The 20972-nt window shown below is 42.5% G+C and overlaps 1 protein-coding gene across 10 annotated transcripts in view; it reads left to right on the top strand.

Moving 5' to 3' along the window:
- Positions 1-11247: 11247 nt before the first annotated feature.
- Positions 11248-20972, top strand: part of DCLK2 (doublecortin like kinase 2) — a 149607-nt gene continuing 139882 nt past the window's right edge. For all 10 annotated transcript variants that reach the window (XM_072724806.1, XM_072724807.1, XM_072724808.1 and 7 more), the window contains exon 1: positions 11248-11889. In XM_072724806.1, the coding sequence (XP_072580907.1) occupies positions 11469-11889 (421 nt within the window). In that variant the 5' untranslated portion in view covers positions 11248-11468. The remainder of the gene's footprint in view (positions 11890-20972) is intronic.

The following is a 20972-nucleotide window of genomic DNA, read 5'->3' on the forward strand; positions in this document are numbered from 1 at the left end:
GGTTGGCAATAGCAGAAGGACATCACATATTGTTCTGAGTATAAGAGGAAGCCTATGGTGCCTGTTGAGCAGAAAAGTGACATCATCTTTCTTAAAGTTTTAAAAGACTCATTTTAGCTACCGTGCAAAAGATGATTAATCTATAGTAGGACAGATTGGAGGTAGGAGATCAGAGAGGTGAAAATGACTTGGGATAGGGTACCTCCATATGTGGCAGAAATGGTTTATCTGGTATATGTTTTGAAAGAGGACAATTATTAATTGGAGGTGGGATATGAGAAAAAGGAATCATGGATGAATATATGATTTTTGTTTGTTTGTTTGTTTGGTTGGTTGGTTGGTTTAAGCAACAGAGTAAAATGTAATGCTAACCACTAGAGCCAAGAACATGTGGTCAATTGAGCAGAATTGAGTCACATGCCCATCCCTGAAGCAAGGGGTGAAGTCAGTCTTGCCTAAAACACATGCACTAAAAATAAAAAATTAAAAAAATTAAAAATAAAATAAAAAGTAAAACACATGTACTGAGAGTGGAAGAGAGTATTTCATGAGTAAAAAATCAGGGCATGCCACCAAAACAAGGGGAAGAGATGCTGGGTGACTAAGAACAACAGCTCATCAGAGGTCTATTGATTGTATGTAGAGGACTCAGAGAGAGTAAATTAAACTTCAAGAAAAAATATTGAGGTCTTCCTTTTCCTTTTTCTCTTACCAAACAAATCAGAACTAAAGCCATTAGGTGGGGCTAAAGGGGTAGTAGCTCTGATGCACCAAAGCAGGGTCAGACCCCAAGATGGGTGAGGAAGACATTCAAGTAAGGAGGCAGCAGTGGTAGCCCAGGTGCTCTATATTAGAGCTTGAGTGGAGCAAGAAGGGCAACACAGAGGAGGAATGGCCTGTGAAGAAGGTCAGAGTCAAAGCAGGGTGAGGAGCATCATGTAGGAAGGCTCTCTGGTGTGGGGTATCCAAGTCCAAGGAGGATGAGGAGAACACACATGCAGGAGGTGGCCTAGCAAAGGGTACTAGGGTCTGAGTGGGGTGAGGAAGATATCTGTGTGGGGGAAAGGGTTGTGGTGAGAATTGAAGGTCATCAAGGTACAGGTGTGTATATATATATATATAGTCCCTAGATCTGTCCACTGAGAGGCCCAGGAGCAGCTGAAACCCATAGCAATGAAAACGCCCATTACCCAAATATTGTCCCCTAAATATCATTCTCCACTAAAAGGAAGAAAAATGACCGATTCCAGGACTAGGGCAGAGGAAAGTACCACATGAGTTCAGAACATATAACTGAAAGGAAGTGCTCAAAAATGATGGGGACAACAAAAGGACATAGAATAGTAGTTAGCTTGAATGCATTGGCCAAATTGGGGATAATCTGAGCCTTAAAATAAATAATGATAGTAATTGAATAAAACAGGACACCATGACTCCAAACTGACAAAAAAAAAAAAAAAAAAAAAAAAAAAGAATAAATTGAAGGTTCAAGGAAGAATAAGATATTTATGTAAGTTTCAAAATGCCTTCTTACAAAAGACTTATTAATTACAAAGGAAAGAAGAATAAATTTCCAGTGAAGAAGACTGGCAGGTACCACTTAAATCAGACAAAGGGCATATCATGGATGATGAGACAAATTGAAATTGAGCCCTATCTGAAATGATGCTATAAGAGCACAGCACCACTTCTCTGATATGCCTTCCAAAACCACAGAATTTAAATCTAGTCCTGAGGAAAAATCAGAAAAACCCCAAGGTGGGGGACTGTACAAAATAACTAGCCTATAATCTTTAAAATACAAAGATCACGAAAATCTAGAAAAGACTGAGGAAATGCTGAAGGCCAGAGGAGACTAAAGAGCAAAGCACATGGAATGGTTCTAAACTGGATTCTTTTACTTAAAAGGATATTATCAGGAGATCTGGCAAAATGTGAATAGGTTCTGAAAATTAGAAATAGCAATTTATCAATGTTAATTCTCTGACTTTGATACCTGTGTCATGCTGTGTAGGAAGATGTTTTTATTAAAAAAATATATATGATAAATATTTAGGGATGATAAGACATGTTGGCAACTTATTTTCAAATGAGTCAGAAAATAAATGCTTTGTACTGAATTTGTACCTTTTCTGTCAGTTTGAGGTTTTTTTTTTTTTTTTTTTTTATGACAAAACTTAGGGATTGTTTTGGATCTACCAAAGAGAATTATTACTAAAACATGAAAAAATAATTTCAGAGCTGGCTGAAACAATTTAGTCTATGATCTAATTCAGAGGTTTTTAAAAAAAATCACTCATTTGCTCCAAATAAAGCAGTATTTTATCAGCGGCAGCCTTATTGGGAACTTTTTAGGACTTTTTTCAATTTTTGTAATAGATTTTTCTGATATTGGATGTGGATAAATTTATTGCTTCTGAAAGTCTTGACAATGGTGCATAGACTGAAAGGAATCTGGGGATTGACTACAGTCTCTTGGTGGAGGTCTTTAACTTTAGCAAATAAATTTATTTTTGTCTTTTTTTTTAAGATTTTATTTCCAAGTAACCTCTACACCTAATGTGGGGCTCAAATTCATGACCTTGAGATCAAGAATCACACATTCCACCAACTGGGCCAGCCAGGTACCCCCAGCAATTAAGTTTATATACCACCTTTTACAAAAGCAACATTGGGGTAAAACTTTTGCTCCAGGGAGAGTCTTTTTTTTTTTTTTTTTTTTTTTTTCAGGGAAAGTCTGATCAAACCAGTAATAATAATTTAAAAAAATTATTGTTTTCCACTCATTCAAACAAGTCCAAAATCAAAAACTTGACACATTGTTTGAATTAAGATTAATTAAAATATAAAGCAATTGTGTACCCTAACGTTATATGTCAGTTGTACCTTTATAAAAATGAACAAAGTAGCTGTGCATAGAGATACATAGGGGCCACCATATTTCACTTTCCTGCTGCCTTTCCCTAAACATTCTGTTACTTTTAGAATTTCCCACCAAACTGGGATGCCTGGGTGGCTCAGGCTGTTAAGCGTCCAACTCTTGATTTTGGCTCAAGTCATGATCTCAGGGTTGTAGGATCAAGACACACATTGGGTTTTGAGCTGTGCATGGAGCCTGCTTAAGATTTTCTCTCTCTTCCTCTCCCTCCTCCCTCCCAATTATATCCTCATCCCCACCTCCAGCCCCACACACTTCCGCTCACTCTCTTGCTCTCTCAAAAAAAGTTTTCCTTCCAACAAATTATGTGACAAATTGGCAAACTACATGATATGAGGTAGGTAACTTCAGAACCATTCCAAGAGAAACAATTGGGCAATTTATAGTGGTTTGCAGGATTTCCATCATGTTACAATGCCAATCATTGACATATTCAGGCCTTGCCAAATCTATTAAAGGAATCTGAGAAATCTGAAGAGATTAAGAGAGTCCTTCTTAACAAGTAAGAACTTAAAAGAAAATTATTTGTAATTACTTCAACAAACCCCATTTTCTATTTGTAGTTATCTACTCAGGTTTAGTCTATCATCCTATGTCTTAGTGAAAACAATGTCACCTGGAAACAGATCTATCTGCCAAGTTAGCACCAAGACTGTTTCAAGGGAGCAAATTTTTCTTTCTTTATTTGTTCTTCTCTATGTTTTCAGAAACTGTTGCTGGGCCCAGAGTTGCAGTGCATGAGTGGATCATGAGAAGGTAGGAGACAGTGTAGGGTGCTGACAGCAATGGCAGCTGGGACAGAGACCCCTGTAGGGCTGAGTAATTTGATAGATTCTTCTTCATGAAGACATTGAACTAAGCTTTAGAACCAGGTTAGACCTCAGGAATTCAGGGGCTTATCACTAGAAGGAGGAGTTATAGGAAGAAAAATATTATTATTATTGTAGTAATTGTAACAGTAACTAATTGTACTAACTAATTCAGTACTGAAGTAAATTAATTTTATAATACTAGCAACTATGAAAACCAAACATCAGTTAAGATATATAATCCTATTCACACATATATACCCACATATGTATCTAATCTTTTTTTAAAAAGATTTTATTTACTTGAGATAGAGAGTGAGCAAGAGAGAGAAGGGGGAGGGGGAGGGGGAGAGGGAGCGAGAGAGAACGCAAGTTCCCCACTAAGGGGTGCTTAATGGGGCTCCACCCCGGATCATAACCTGAGCTGTAGTAGATGCTTAACTGACTAAGGCACCCAGGTGCCCCCTTTCTGATCTTTTATATAAATGATAAAGCAGGGGCACCTGGGTGGCCCAGTGGATGAAGGTCTGCTTTTGGCTCAGGTTGTGATCCCAGGGATCAAGTCCCACATCGGGCTTCCCGTGGGGAGCCTGCTTCACCCTCTGCCTATGTCTCTGCCTCTCTCTCTGTGTCTCTCATGAATGAATAAATAAAATCTTTTTAAAAAACAAAAAACAATAAAGCATGGTCAATATCCATTATTTCAAATAGATCTCTGAGAAATACCAAGGAATACTATATCTTTGATCCTAAATACGTAGCCAAATGAGTATAGATTTATTAAAGGGGACTGACCAAGTATGCATACTATCATTATTAACATATATAAAATAAATATATTGTTTTTATACTTGAAGAGTTCAAATATGGGATACAGAATATTCATCCTAAAATAACTAGCTACTTTGCATTATAAACCTACTCTAGGTATAAAAATCATTAATTTTTAATTATAACTTCCTAGAGGGATAGACTTCTTTATGATTAATGAATTTTGAAAGCTTGAGAGGAACATTTTCTAGAGTTAGAATACCCTGGAGTCAATTTCTATCTCTGCTGCTTAATCTTTCTTATTTCCTCATCTATAATCTGCTTCTTTAACTAGGTCATAACTACTGATTAATCATCACAAAAGCTTTATTACGCTTTAAGTACTCACGAACATCATTATTTTAATCTCACATACACAATGACACGAACACAGTTTGTCACATTCAGTACTTGTATAAACATGGAATGTGCTACTGAGAAGAGGAAGCCGCTAAAATCATTTGAATTTTAAATGGAGCAAAAAGCCTAGATTCAAAGAGTAAATTTTATATTAGGTTTGGGAAATTTGACCCTATAGAAATAAAATGAGAGTACTGTGGTACTTTTCCATAGTCTCACTTTTGATATTATTAAAATAATTGTTGAAAATCACTGCCTGTTCCTCGACTCCCTTATCGGGAAGGTAGGGACACTTTAGGGATACTACCTGCCTAGATTTGCTTCTTAGGAAGTTTTAAAAGAAGAAAGTTCACATTTCTAAGAAGAAAGTTGATGTATCATTAAACTGTTTTTGTTTTCATTTTAACAACTATTGCAGGTGAACTAGTGAATGACAAAATAACTGAGTACAATTTTGGATGGATAGAATTTACATAAAAGGTGACAGTCTTTGTCCCCACACACTTTGTGGAAGTGAAATGTACCAACAGGGAGAACTATTAAACTACAGTTTTTCACAGGAAAAAAAAAAGGGGGGGGGATTTGTGTGCTATATATGTTTAAAGCATGCATATTTGAGTTTTTCTTCAGTTCACTTGATTTCCATAAAAAATTAAACTTGGAGGTTGCCTGGATCACACACTCAGTTAAGGGTCAGACTCTTGGTTTCAGCTCTGGTTGTGATCTCAGGGTTGTGAGATAGACCTCCACTTTGGATTCCATGCTCAGTGGGGTGTCTGCTTAAAACTCTCTCTCCCTCCCCCTCTACCCTTCCCCCCATACCCTATGAGCACACATACATGTGCCTACCTGCTCTCTCTCAAATAAATAATCTTTTTTTTTTTTAAGATTTTTAATTTATTTATTCATGAGAGACACACAGAGAGAGAGAGAGGCAGAGACACAGGCCGAGGGGGAAGCAGGCTCCATGCAGGGAGCCTGATGTGGGATTCGATCCCAGGTCTCCAGGATCAGGCCCTGGGCTGAAGGCGGCACTAAACTGCTGAGCCACCTGGGCTGCCCTCGAATAAATAATCTTAACAAAAAAAATTAAACTTGGAATTTTTGAAAGACTTAACTGATGTGGGAGAGAAAGGCAGAAGAAAAATTATTAAATTTCCTTATGACCTACAGCCCATTGACAAGTCCTTGAAACAGGCAGAGTGACATTCCTTTAGGGACTTGGTTGCCTCAAGTTGCTAAGGGCAAAAGGCAGTCTTAGCTCGATCCCCAGGATCCTATAAGTCTACTTTAACATATAAAAATTCCTTTAGAAACTTCCTTTATCTCTAAACTCCCCGAGATACATGTTGGCAATCATCCTCCAAGCATGTGGCCCATGATATACATCTGAAGGGTGTCATGACTAAGGTTTTATTAGAGGGTAATAAATGACCTTTTCCCAACAATAGCCAGCCCCCTCAGGGTCCTGGAAACCTCCCTTCCAAAATTCCTTAGAGACTTATGCTATTCCCTAACCCCCTCCCAACTTGAGAGTATGTGATGACCTCTGTGTGGCTCTTTCTGCCCACCAGTCCTGTCCCTGAGCTTTAATAAAACCACATTTCTTTGTACCTTGCAAATATAAGAATTCTTTCTTGGCCATTGGCTGCAAACCCTAACATTTTTTCCTACATCGTTAACCAATAAGTGTGAATTTTCTGAACCTGAAAAGGTAGTTTTAATCATTCCTTCACATATATTTGCAAAGAAGTCATTAATATATTTGTAAAGTGCTGTAAGAATCATGACTGTAAAGGACAGCAAAGCTCCCAAGGTGAAACAACAAATAAGAGAAGTTCATCTGAATCTTTTTTCCAGTCTAGGTTCGGGTTATGGAGTAAGGGGAAGAGAGTCTCTTTCTGACCTGCTTTGCTTTATGCCCTTTCCTGTTAAAGCTTGATGAAAATCACCAGAATTTATCGACATTAAAGATTATGAAATAAAAAATATTGCTCAGTTTCAAAAACTCAAGTCCATAGTCACCAGGCCCTTTCACTGAAAATAGTTGTTTCATCATTTTTGTTTCTGGGAGAAATGTTTGGCATTAGTAAAAAGGAATGAAAACATGAGACAGCAGAAAGTCTCAGCACAGTGCAGTCTAAAAGGTTTGTAAGCATCTTTACCGTAATAAATAATGGAGCTGGAAAACTGCCTCTAAGAGCAGAAGCTTCTGGCCAGAAATGAAGACTAGCCAATGCATTGGAAAAGTAAAGGAGCCCGAAGCAAAATCAGCAAATATTCAAGGCAAATTTTCTTATATAAAGCTCCACAAAGAAGTTATGTAATGAAATCTCATTTAAACAAATAATGCTAAATAAAAATTTGCATTGTATTTCTTGGTCCAGGAGGGGGGGAGGGGGGCGGGGAGTTACCATTTGGTGAAAAGGCAGTTCCAAAATTCTGAAATTGTGATCGAAGGAGAAGTGTAGAGAACAAAAACAATTACCTTCCCTTCATGCCTAGTTGAAATTTTCTGCCCCAAATGGTTTTTAAAAGACTTCTCTTGGATATCATCAAGAATATGTTCACGTTCACTGGATACTTGGTGATTTAAAATTATTATACATCAAGAGCTGAAAGGGGTCCTTTGTAATCATACAAAAAAACGGAGAAAAGGTTTTGGATTGAAATTCTTAAGTTCTCTGTAGCATAGAAATGAAGCCATTTTTAAAGCATTCTGCACCAAAAAAAAAAAAAAAAAAAAAAAAGTACTCTGCCCAAAAGTTTTTATTCAGACAAGTGTTAGATTAAGAGGGCCGAGGAAAGGATACAGAGAATCTACCACCAACAGAGAGCTAAGGTCAAGGCCAACTTCCAGGTGGTGAAGAGGCCAGGCCAGTCCCTCCTAATGAAGGCCTTTCAATTCAGGTCCTGGCCGACTGAATTGGTAGGCCTCACAACCGTCAAAGAGAATTAGATCATCTCTGTAATGACCCTTGATTAGCATATCAGATAGTGTTTCTTGGTTACAAAAAAGGGGTATCTCAACAAGGGAAATACCAGTTGAAATATCCTACTCTGCAGATTCTGCAATAGCTTAAAAGAGAATTTGCTTTGGTTCTACTATGAGGCAACCCCAATTAATTGTTGCTTACCTAGAACTCTCAGTTTTGTTTGCATTAGGATTGTAATGCTGAAATTTTTTCCCACCACAATAAATATCCAAATTTTGGCAAACGGGGTCCTGATATGCACCAGATACATTAAATATATTTCTTATGAAAAGTGATCACATCTTAATTCTTATATGAGGGTTAGGAATAAAATTCTTTAAACAAATTAATGCAAGGGCATAATTTTAACTAAGTAACAGCTTTGGAAATTCTTTTTCTTCTGCCCTCACCCTTGTTGAGAAATAGTAATCTTTATTTAGGGATTTAATGTTAGGAAATATTGTTATAATACTGGCATATTCATTGCGTTCACGATTTAAGAAGGGCCAAACCTTTGTCAGAAATCTTTGAGTGAGAAAATGTGTATATATCAGGGTCCTAAAGCTTGAGTGATTGAAGTCTTCATGACCAGCCTGCAAGATGATCCCAATAATCCCTGACTCCTGGTAGTCATACCCCCAGTGTCCCACACTGAACAGGGCTGAGCTGTGTAACTTACAGGATAGTATGGGAATGACATAATGGTTTCTACCTTGTTCTCTCATGAATGCTTACTCTAGAGGAAGCAGCTGACGTGTTGTTCCAACACTCAAGTGACCCTATAGAGAAGCGTTCCTGGTGAGGATCTAAAGGGCTCTTGCCAACAATATGAATGAGCCCTGTAAGAAGTGGGTCTTCTGGTGCCAATCAGAGCTTCAGATAACTGCAGCCCCAATCAACGTCTTGATTGCTATCTAATGAAAACTCAAGGGAAGCTGCTCCTAGATTTCTGACTCACAGAAACTGCTAATCCATATATATTGCTGTAAATCACTAGGTTTGGGATAATTTGTTACTACAACAATGAATGAAAAAAAGTGTTTTCTCCCCCCCCAAGAAATAGTAATAGCAAAACAAATGAACACACCCATGTTAAACCATTGACAGAGTTGATAGGCTCTGCAATTGTACTTAATGAGGCCTTTATCTCAAGGAATTTGCCGGTTACTTCTTTTTTTCTCAAAATACTCTATGGAGACCATCAGCCTTGGCATTACCTGGGAGATTGTTAGAAATGTGGCATTTCAAATTCTACTCCAGAACCATTGAATCAGAAGCTACATTTTATGAGATTCCCCTACTATGTAAGTACATCAGTTTGAGAAGAAACACTGATCTGATTCTCAATGTCACTGCCTGTGGTTGGAAGCCGTGGCTCTATATACATTAAGAGCACTTTTGGGGGATCCCTGGGTGGCGCAGCGGTTTGGCGCCTGCCTTTGGCCCAGGGCGCGATCCTGGAGACCCGGGATCGAATCCCACGTCGGGCTCCCAGTGCATGGAGCCTGCTTCTCCCCCTGCCTGTGTCTCTGCCTCTCTCTCTCTCTGCGTGTGACTATCATAAATAAATAAAATTAAAAAAAAAGAGCACTTTTGAAAAATACTGTTGGTTGGGGCACCTGGGTGGCTCAGTTGATTGGGTGTCCCGCTGCTGGTTTCAGCTCAAGTTGTGGGGTTGTTAGATGGAGCCCTGAGGGGTGGGTGGGGCTCATGCTCAGCAGGGAGTGTCTGCTTGAGATTTTTTTTTCTCTCTCTCTACAATAAATAGATAAATCTTAGAAAGAAAAGACACACTGTTGGAGAAGCCTATCTCCAGAAATTCTGATTTAATTGGTCTGACTTGAGGTCTATCATGGTCTCGGACCTAATAATATTATAGAATTTTTCCCCTTGAAAACTACAAGGGGCCTATCAGCTGTAACCTCGGATCAGCTGACTTCCTGGCCTGCTCCAGGCCTGGTTCTAGAAAGTCAGCTACTCCCAGGTGTGTCCTTGAGACTGCCCTGGGGCTACGTGGTGCCGGAGCAGGATTCTTCTGGAGCACACCTGCGCATACACCTCGGCCTTCTCTAAGGTCTTCCAGGACTCGGTTCATTCCAAGAGAAGTACCCATGTCTCCCTACGCACCAGGTTGATTTGGATTTGTTGTCTAGGGCCACTCAAAGAACCAGGTGCTGGATAAATAAGGTTTCCGGGTAGCTTACCCACCTGTTAGATGAGGACCAAACCTCTTTTAGCTTCATCTTTCTCTGATGGCAACATGCAAGTGACTAATGTTTCCCGTAAGCCTTTAGGAAACAATGTTTTTTTTACTGTTGGCCAAACTCTAGTAAATTGAGATTTTCCAGTGTGATGGGTGCTTCCAGATGTTAGCTGACAGCAGCACTGGATGCGCTGCAGTGTAGCGGGGGAGGGCAGGTACCTTACCCCGCGCGTCCCCGCGGCCGCACCAGGGCCCGTCGCACGACCTGCTCTTATCAAATATTTGTCGATCAAATAAATCCCTCCAAACCCCGCAATTTCGGATCATTTATTCATACAGACTTAACTCGACCTCCCGTGTCAGCAAGCCTGCAAGGGAAACTGCTTTATCAAAGGATTTTAAAATAAAGCTTCACATTTCCTTTAAAAAAAAAAAAAAAATGAATGAATCTCGTGCCCAAATCCCGCGTCATGGGTTGCATTTCTGCCCCCGTTTGGCCGCCCTCGGAGGCGAGCCGGGGACGCGATCTCTGCCCTTGAATCTCCTTCCTTTGTAGTTGGGGCTGCGCGGCGCGGGCTCGCGGGCTCCCGGGGGGGGCGGGCGCTGCCCCGGGGAGTCGGTCCCCGCGCCCCCCCCCTCCCCCCCACCCGCCGGCCGGGCTCCGGGGCAGCGCGCGGATGCTCGCGGGGGGGGGCGGGGGCTGCCCCGGGGAGTCGTTCCCCGCGCCCCCCCCCTCCCCCCCACCCGCCGGCCGGGCTCCGGGGCCGCGCGCGGATGCTCGCGGGGGGGGGGGCGGGCGCTGCCCGGGGGGAGTCGGTCCCCGCGCCCCCCCCCCACCCCCCCGCCGGCCGGGCTCCGGGGCCGCGCGCGGATGCTCGCGGGGGGGGGGCGGGGGGAGGGCTCCCCGCGGGCCCGCGGCGCCTCTCCCACGCTCCCGGCTCCTCCCCCTCCTCTTCCTTCCTCCCCCGGCCTCCCGGGAGCCGCGGCGGGCGCCGAGCTTTGTGTGCGCCCGCGGGCCCCGCTCGGCGGCTGCGGGCCGGCTCCGCGCGCGGGCTCGGGGCGTGGCTGGGGCGCGGGGGCGGGGCGGGGGGCGGGGGGCGCCGGGGCGGGCGCGAGCGAGCGGGCGAGGCCGGACAATGCGCGGGGCGGCGGGACGCGGCGGCGGCGCCTGAGCGGGGCGCGGGCCGTCCGGCTGGTCGGCGGCCCCACCTGCGGGAGCGGCCAGGTGCCCGGCCAGGTGCCCCGCCAGGTGTCCGTCCCGGCGCCCGCAGGCCCCGCGCGGGCGGGCGTCCCCGGGCCGCTCCCCGCCTCGGCGCAGGCCCCGCGGAGGCTCGGGCTGCGGCGGGCTCCGGGGCGGCCCGGGCGCAGCGGCGATGGCGAGCGCCAGGAGCATCGAGCTGGAGCACTTCGAGGAGCGGGACAAAAGGCCGCGGCCCGGGTCGCGGCGAGGGGCGCCCGGCTCCTCGGGGGGCAGCGGCGGCTCGGGCCCCAGGGGGAACGGGCTCATCCCCAGCCCGGCGCACAGCGCCCACTGCAGCTTCTACCGCACGCGCACCCTGCAGGCGCTGAGCTCCGAGAAGAAGGCCAAGAAGGCGCGCTTCTACCGCAACGGGGACCGCTACTTCAAGGGCCTGCTCTTTGCCATCTCGGGCGACCGCTTCCGGTCCTTCGACGCGCTGCTCATGGAGCTCACCCGCTCCCTGTCGGACAACGTGAACCTGCCGCAGGGCGTCCGCACCATCTACACCATCGACGGCAGCCGCAAGGTCACCAGCCTGGACGAGCTGCTGGAAGGTAGGCGGGGAGGGCCCGCCGGCAGGTGCGGCCCGGCGCCTCGGCAGGTGCGGCCCGGCGCCTCGGCAGGTGCGGCCCGGCGCCTCGGCAGGTGCACTGGCCACGGCCCGGGCGCCCGCCTGCGCTGCGCGGGGGCCTTACGCGCTGGGGCGCGTATGTGGTTCTGTCTGCTTGGCTGCAGGCTGTGTGTGTGTGTGTGTGTGTGTGTGTGTGCGGGGGGGTGCGCTCCCCCATAGACTCTCTTTCCCAAGAGATTTGTCCTTAAAAGGGGGAGAAAAAAAAAATCCCAGTCCCAGCAGGCTTCTGTGACATCTCTTAAGATGGGTGAGCCTGGGATTTTGGCTTGTTTTTAGTGCAAACTGTTTGAAAAGGTGGCTTTCAGATGGGGATCTGGGCAACCCTCTCGCTGGTGAGCTTTCTGCTCGGCCCTCTGTGTGGACCTCGGCGCGCGCATCGGTGATGCTCCAGCCCTCGGGACCCTGTCGCACCGGCTCTACTTAGAAGTTGTGGTTGCGAAATGCTCGAGGTTGGCTTTCCTAGTCCGGCTTGCGGCAGAAGTTACATGAGGTCAGGAGGCGGGATGCTAGACAGGGGTTCTCAACCTTTGCTGTACCTTGGGTCACTGGGGACTTCAAAAAAAAAAATTACGGGCGCTTGCATTCAGCTTCCACATATTCAGATGTTTGGGGTGTGATCTGGGCAGTTGGAGCTTTAAAAGCTCCCCCAGGTGATCCTATGTGCAGCCAAGATTGAGAATCACTGTGCTAAAGGGTTTTCCACTTTTGGTTGGTAATGAGGTAAATCAACGACAGTCTCTCCTGCCTCCCACCCTCCTGGAAGTAGCTAGTTACAATGGTAGAGGCTGCTGGAATGAGTAGTTGGGGCCTATTATAAATTAGTAATCCTAGAATGTCAACCATGCTTCACTCAGAGGGACTGCTTGGCTGCATATTGGGTCATCCTTGAATTCCTGTAATACCGTATTTATTCTTCTTTCCTTTCAGGGTGAAAAGGCCTTACTAGTAGTATAGAATTCATTTCCAGGTCCAGACAGCGCCTAAAAATGAGCCAGAGCCCAAGCATATGCTGACTGCATGTTTGCATAAAGTTTGCTTCCATGCATCTTTCTTAATGCAAATGGCACATTCCATGTAGTCATAGCAATATTGATGGGACAGGGAAAGGAAACCGAACTTTGAGTCAACTATTTTACTTTCTTTTTAAAAGGTTTATTTATTTGAGTCGGGGGGAGAGAAAGTGGAGGGGGAGGCAGATGGAGAGAAATCTTGAAGCAGACTCCTTGCTGAGTGAGGAGCCCGGCGCAGGGCTCAGTCTCACCATCCTGAGATCATGACCCAAGCTGAAACAAAGAGTTGGATGCTCAACCAACTGAGCCACCCAGGTGCCCCGAACCAACTATTTTTCTGTTATCAAATTCTTATATTATGATTTGAAGGTATTATGCCCATTTTATACATGAGGACACAAGCAACATGGCTTGTTACATAGTACCTGCAGGCTGTGCCCTTCCAGCTCCCGTTCACCTCTAATGAATTGCTATAGCCCCACCGAGGAGTCCTGAAGGTAGTTGAGTTTCTCTCTACTTAGTCATTGTTACCAGAGGTGTTCCCTGTCTTGGCTAGATGAGGACCCAGCCAAAATTAAGTAGTCTCTTCAGTTTGTGGGTATGTATTCTTGACTGCACGCATTCTCTTGGTCACTTGGTGTGTTTTGGTTTTAAAGGCTTCCTGAGGAGATGATGACAACCAGAGGAGTGTAAATAAAGGATTAAAAGGATTCTATCACCTTCTTTATCATATTAAATACTTAAAAGCAACACTTGCCTAGGTATTTCAAAACCGAATAACATTTTCTGACTGACCCAAGCTAGATTAGGAGCCCTGTGGAAAAATCAAGGCAATGACTATTGCTTAAGTACTTATTACTCATATTCCCTTGGGATGCTGTGCATAGTGTTGTCTGAAGACAGATGCAGATTTTAATATCCTTGTCTCAGTTTTTTCTAACGATTTTATTTATTTACTCATGAGAGAGACACACAGGCAGAGACATGGGTAGAGGGAGAAGCAGGCTTCCCTGCAGAGAGCCTGATGCAGGACTTGATCCCAGGACCCCAGGATCACAACCTGAGCCAAAGACATAGGCTCAACCATTGAGCCACTTAGTTGCTCCTCTCAAGTAATTTTTTTTTTCTCTCAAGTAATTTTAACAGTGTATTTGCTACATGAAATTAATGTACTCCAAAAAGGAATATCATTATGGGGGGTGGTCAAGATGACCATTATGCATATTAATTAATGAGAGCATATGTTGTACATTGAATTTGTCATTGCCCTGGTGTTGAATGGTTCACTGAGTCTAGTTCTCAAACTATATAGTTTCAACTATAACTTGAAAGCTGACAAACTTCCATTCAATTGTTTATTCACTGATTTTTGGAAGATGGAGAACCATACGTAATGTGTAGAGTCCAAATTATCCTACCATATGATAAATAATGATATAACACAAATATTTGCATGACAGCAATGTTTCCCTCATCTAGCCAATTGTCTGCTTGTTTTAATTACTGCAAAAGAAGAAAACTTGTGCCCTTCTTTTGTCAGAGTGACATTCTCCCTGACAATGGATCTTTGTCTGGGTTTTGAATTTCCAACAAAATGAGTGGAATACCCTGTTGCAAGACAGTTTTCAAGAAAAGAAAAACCATCAATGCTTAATATCAATCATTTGAGAATTTAAATAATTTCAGCTTTTAGTAAAATTGTGTGCTCAAATGTTCTGGTTTATCATGTAGAAGACCTAAATAGCTACCTGTAAAGTTATTATTTACATCAGTAAAAATGGGTATAGACCATATGAGTATTGCCCATATTGTCAAAATTGACTAATTCATCTTAGTTCATTAAAATTTAAAAAAAAATTTTAATTTTATATTATTACTTTAGTAATCTCTGTACCCAATGGGGGGCTCAAACTCATGACCCAGAGATCAAGAGTTGTATGGTCTTCTAACTGAGCCAGGTGCCCCTGGCCATTTTGGCTCATTTTTAATAAAGATTCTCTGATAGTATTTTTTACATTGTGTTCTATTCTCTCCTCTGCCTCTTCCTTCTCATGAAATTTGTCGTTTAGGAGATACTGTTTTCCTAAAATGTTTTTCTAAAATGTTTTTAGCGAAGAATAGAAAGTGATGACTCAAGACAGCTGGGCAAGAACGTTCAGAGCCCCAATCTCATTGAACTCAGATGACAAAAGAAATTTGCATGGCCCAGATTTTTTCTTTTGCCATTGACCTTGAAAGTCTCTGGAGACTAAAAACAGTGTTCAGGTGTTGACTGGCACTTCTCTTGTACTTTGCTAAGCCAGCGGGTATCTTCAGCCTTTTGATTTACTTTCCCTTGCTGGATTAATTTCACCAAGTTGGTCCTCTGCATCCCTGTAATATTGTTTATTCTTTAAAACTGATGGGGGGAAAAAAAAACTGGATGGGGACCTAGAATGTCAGGTTAGTACTGAGAAAATCAGTTTCAGCTGCCTGAAACCATGAGACAGCCAAACTTAGACCATCTCTGGTAGACAACTGAGAACGTACAGAGGATGTGTTAAGTTCTCATGTCTGGGACTAAGCGTCAGAATTCCTTAAGTGTTTGTTTAGTTTTATTTAAGTAATCTGTACACCCAATGTGGGGCTGGAACTCACCACCCTGAGATCAAGTCACATGCACCTCAGACTGATCCTGCCGGGTACCCCTCTAGTCTTGGTTTTTGTTTCATGAGTGTTCTCCTCTTCTGAACATTTTGGCTGTATTTATAAAATTTTGATGTCCTGAAGAGAGAGATGCCCATGGATAGTAGAAACAATGCCAAATTGAGTTGGGATACCTGAGTTCTACTGACTGGATTTGAGAAAAAATCATGTCTGTTCTCTGGGCATTGGGGTCCTTTCCTGTTGATTGCAGATTGCAGATTACCTCTCTAAGATCCTTTCTAGAATCAAAGTGTATATCCTTCCCCTATCTCAGTGGTTAGTTACTGAATATATGATGACGGCTGCCTTTCCCTATCCAGATCCTGTCTTCCAGAAAATTGATGAGGCTATAAATGGTCCTACTACCAAGCAGGGAATGGGTGTAAGTCTCTGAGGAAGTATTTGCCAGGAGTTAAAGATATTAATAGACACCTTACTCTGCCTCTCTCATTCAAAGTAAAATGTTGTTTTATGTTATTTTGATCTTTTGCCACTCAGTCAACAACAAACATTGAATTTTTTTTTAATGCGAGAGAATTTTGATTATTTTGATAAGTGATACTTCCATTATTCCATTACATTAACTTGAAAATTAGCTTGATTCACTTGAATTTAAGAAAAATAAGGTTCAAAAAAAAAAAAAGAAAGAAAAATAAGGTTCTAAAGTGATCAAGCACTTGAAGTTCCCGAAGTTCTCCTAGTAAGCCTAGTTTATTGAATCTGTTTGGTTAGGTCAGCTTCTTTGAAGGTGTTAAACCAAAATATAGTTATTGAGAGAGTTTTAAGTAAAAATGAATCTCAGTAAGAATTCAGATTATAGGGTAGGGATTTTACCCCCCTGGAAGATTTTTATGGTAATAATGGAAACTGAGTTCTTCAAAACTTGTTATGGTGAGGAAAGAAACGTAAACCCCATGAGTTAAAAGATATTTGCACATAGAAGTCAAAAGCAGTAAAACATTAAAGGCATTCATGTGATAGGATGTGGCAGTTTAACATTGAAGCTTAGGTGTGCAAGCCTTCTCTGGCAGACTCCTGGGTTCTACAAGACCCACTTCAAATATTGCCTCTTCCCAGGCCTTAGCGATACTGATCTCTGATAGTTGTTGATCAAGAGTATAGTTGTTGTTTCAGGTGCTATTGCAGGATTTCTTTCCTGAAGATGCTCACATTCTAGAGGGAGAGAGATAGTGAACATGAACACAAATATACACCCAGGTTATTTCTAGCTCAAGTGCTGTAGATGAAGTGGTAATGAGGTGGGGGCAGGATGATGGACAAGGCTTTCCAGAGGAACAAATATTGGAGTGCAGGCCTGGGGTCAAGGTGATAGCTCTTCCTTGGCTTACTCACAGCATTTTTCCTTACCTCTGTTATCACACTTATCTTTGTAATTAGTGGTCTATCGGGTCTGTCTTCTGCACCAGGCTGGGAGCATGGTGAGGTCAGAGATCTTGGACACACACAAAATTCATTGAATAGCCCAGAAAGTGATTTCACCTCTAAGGCCCTTGGTTGTCAAGGGAAGGTTTAAATGAATTAAAATTTTTTTAAAGATTTATTTATTTATTTGTTTATTCATTCATTCATTCATTCATTCATTCATTCATTCATTCATGAGAGACACAGAGACAGGCAGAGACACAGGCCGAGGGAGAAGCAGGCCCCACACAGGGAGCCGACGTGGGATTCAATCCCAGGTCTCCAGGATCATGCCCTGGGCCGAAGGCAGACCCTCAACCATTGAGCCACCCAGGAGTCCCTAAATGAATTAAATTTGAATAAGGTTGTTCTAACATGTTTGTGAAAAAAATGCATACTTTGAAAAACTGGATTATATTTAGATACATCAAAAATGCTATGCTAACTCATCATTATGAAGAAAATGAGTCTTCCATTTTATCTGCTCCTATAAATCTTATTGTTTTATCTCATTTCCTAAAACAGGGAAACTCAGATATGCTCTAATATAGCTACATAATAAGCTCTTTCTAGAGGTAATGAGAAGTTTTCATGTGAAGAATAAAAAATTATTAAGGGTTGGGGGAAGAAATAGAATACTTGGGAGAGCATTTATGAATTAGAGTATGATATAGTGATACTCTGGTAGTTAAGAGAAAAAAAATCAATATTTCATAAGGTTTTAGGCTATGGAAATAGATCATTTATGGTCCTATGATATAAAATAAAGAAAACTAGATCCCTTTGGGTAGTGGTTTCAAGCTGCTTTCTTCATTATGGGGAAGGCCAGGGAAATTGCTGTGGGTCTGTACTGCCTGGCTGTCTCCTTCTCTCACTCTCACCTGCCTGTGCTCCCACCACTTCTGTTTTTATTCTATCAGTAAAATAAACCACTACTCTAAGGATTCAGGATTCCTAGCATTAGCACTGCTTTTAGGTGTTTTATCTTTTACTTTTTTTTCTTTTTTTGTTTTTAAGATTTTATTTATTTATTCATGAGAGACACACAGAGAGAGGCAGAGACACAGGCAGGGGGAGAAGCAGGCTCCATGCATGGAGTCTGACGTGGGACTCGATCCTGGGTCTCCAGGATCAGGCCCTGGGTTGAAGGCGGCGCTAAACCGCTGAGCCACCCAGGCTGGCCACTTTTTTTTCAAGTTTTTATTTAAATTCCGGTTAACATGCAATGTAATAATAGTTTCAGGTGTAGAATTTAGTGATAACACCAGGTGCTCGTCACAACAGGTGCTGTCTTAATACCCATCATACATTTAACCCATTCCATCACCCACCTCCCCGCTGCCCCCCCACAACCCTCAGTTCTCTGTAGTTAAAGAATCTGTTTTCTGGTTTGCTGTTCTTTTTTCTCCCCGCAATGTTTATCTGTTTTGTTTCTTAAATTCTACATATAAGTGAAATTATATGGTATTTGTCTTTCTCTGACTTATTTCATGTAGCATAATAGTCTCTAACTCCATCTACATTGTTGCAAATGGCAAGATTGCATTCTTTTCTATGGCTGAGCAGTATTCTGTTGTATATATACACACCACATTTTCTTTATCCAGTCATCAATCGATGGACATGTGAGATGTTTTATGTCCACTCATTGTGTGAAATCCTTTACATGTTTCATCTCATTGAACCTTTGAAATATCTTGTGAAATATGGTTGCATTGACTTTCCATTTTATGGATGGGAAAGCTGATCCTCAGGATAAAGACATTGCCCCCCCTTGTACCAATAGCAAGAGGTGGGGCTGGAACTTGAGGCCTTTCTCCTTGGCTTTTGACCTGTATTCTACCACCTGTGAGGAACTGGCGTCTACTCCAACCCTCAAGATTTTCTTTTCTTTTCTTTTCGTTTTTTTTTAAGATTTTATTTATTCATGACAGACACAGAGAGGCAGAGACCTAGGCAATGGGAGAAACAGGCTCCCTGTGGGGAGCCCAGTGTGGCACTCCTTCCCAGGACCCTGGGATCACTCCCTGAGCTGAAGGCAGACGCTCAACCTCTGAGCCACCCAGGCACCCCTCCCCCAAAATTTTCATAGGCCACAATAGATCAGTACTCTAGAGCTCCATCAATGCTAGAGCCAAATCTATTATCACTTATATTTGGAAAATGAAGATTACAGTATCTCGTTAGTCACTGTAGTTGTAACAACAACTTAGAATGTTCTATGTATGGGTCTTGAAATAAAATGCATTATCCTGTACACCTGCAAAATAAGATCTGCACATGGTTCTGCAGAATTTCCTTGTTTGACCTCAGTTTCCTCATTTATAAAATGAAATACAAGTAATTGTTAAGACCCTTTCCCCTTTAAAGTTCAGTGATCTTGGGAAGCGCTTCTGGGAGTGGGAAAGAGAAATGATCTTGGCTCTGTCTGGCTCTATGTCTCTTTTTAAGAGTCAGCCAGGTTTAGGGGCACCTGGCTGGCTCAGTTGGTAAAGCATGGTGACTTTTGGTCTCGAGGTTGTGAGTTTGAGCCCATTGTTGGGTGTAGAGATTACTAAAAATCCGGGGGGGGGGGAGTTGGCCAGGTTTAGATGGAGTTCTTAGAACCCTCAATAACCTGTAGGAGGCTTTCTCCATAAAACATTCTCAGGAAAGGGAAAATTATAAACCTATTGAGGGCTGGGACCACAGTTGTTTTATTCATTTCTTTATCCTATGCGACAAATACCTAGGGCACAATGATCATTTATTTTACTTTTGTGCCATTTTTAGATCTTTTAATACATGGGAATAGGTGGTTATAGGTGTTTTTAAAAACCTTTCTTAGTTAAGACTGGACAGTTGGCTGAATTTGCAGAGGAAGAATAGGCAGTAGTAAACTAGGCATACTGTAATTTGTCAGATGCTGCTACTTTATAAACTGAAGGAATAGGATAAATGGGCTGTGAGATCAACTTACATGATTTTGAATACATTATAACCTTTGCTAACATCTCAAAGTGACTAATCTACAGTTATAGCCTTCTGTGTTATCTATTATATGTTGGTTAAATTATAATCATTTGCAACCAAAATATATCAATCGCAATGAAAATTTTAAAGATTTATTTATTTTAGAGAGAGAGAGCAAGCAAGGGGAAGGGCAGAGGGAGAGAGAGACTCCCTGTTGAGTGCAGAGCCGGATGTGGGGCTCAATCCCATGACCAGGAGATCAGGACCTGAGCTGAAATTAAGATTTGGATGCTTAACCAACTGAGCCCTCCAGACACCCTTCACAATAAAACTTTTAAAATATTTTCACTGATTTATCTTTTCCTTCACTGCATATGTTTTACAAACTTAAGAGTACTTTAAGTTTTAAATAATAATAATATAGTGATTTCTTAAAGGCAGTGGTGATGTTCTCTTCCCCACTACACTTATCCATCATCTTGGTCTTTTTACCTAACAGTAGTTTGCCTCCTTGGCAGCGAATCAAGAAAAGAAAAAAGGAATTTTACTACTGTTTATACTTGTGTTCATCAAGCCTCTAAGAGAGAAAGAACTTGAAAAGTAGCCTGATGTCAGTCTCTTAGTAGTTTAGTGATCCAGGCCAATAGATGGAAGGCTCTATGTGCGTATAAAACTCTTAGCAGAGTCCTAGCATGCAGCGGCTCTTTGATGAATGGTAGTGGTCTTCAGCATCTTACCCAAAATTATGTTCTTATAACCTCCCTGCTATAGTCTAGAGCCACCATTTGGAGCTGCATCAGGCTTATCTTTTATACCGCAGGTCTTCAGACATCTTGAAATAGTGGTCATACTTTACTATTTCCCCTTCCTCCCATCCTGCAAATGTCACCTCTTTCTTGGGCAAACATCTAGCTTTTGAATCTTTCATCACTTGCAT

This window comes from Vulpes vulpes, chromosome 10, assembly GCF_048418805.1.
Source record: "Vulpes vulpes isolate BD-2025 chromosome 10, VulVul3, whole genome shotgun sequence".
NCBI lineage: Eukaryota > Metazoa > Chordata > Mammalia > Carnivora > Canidae > Vulpes > Vulpes vulpes.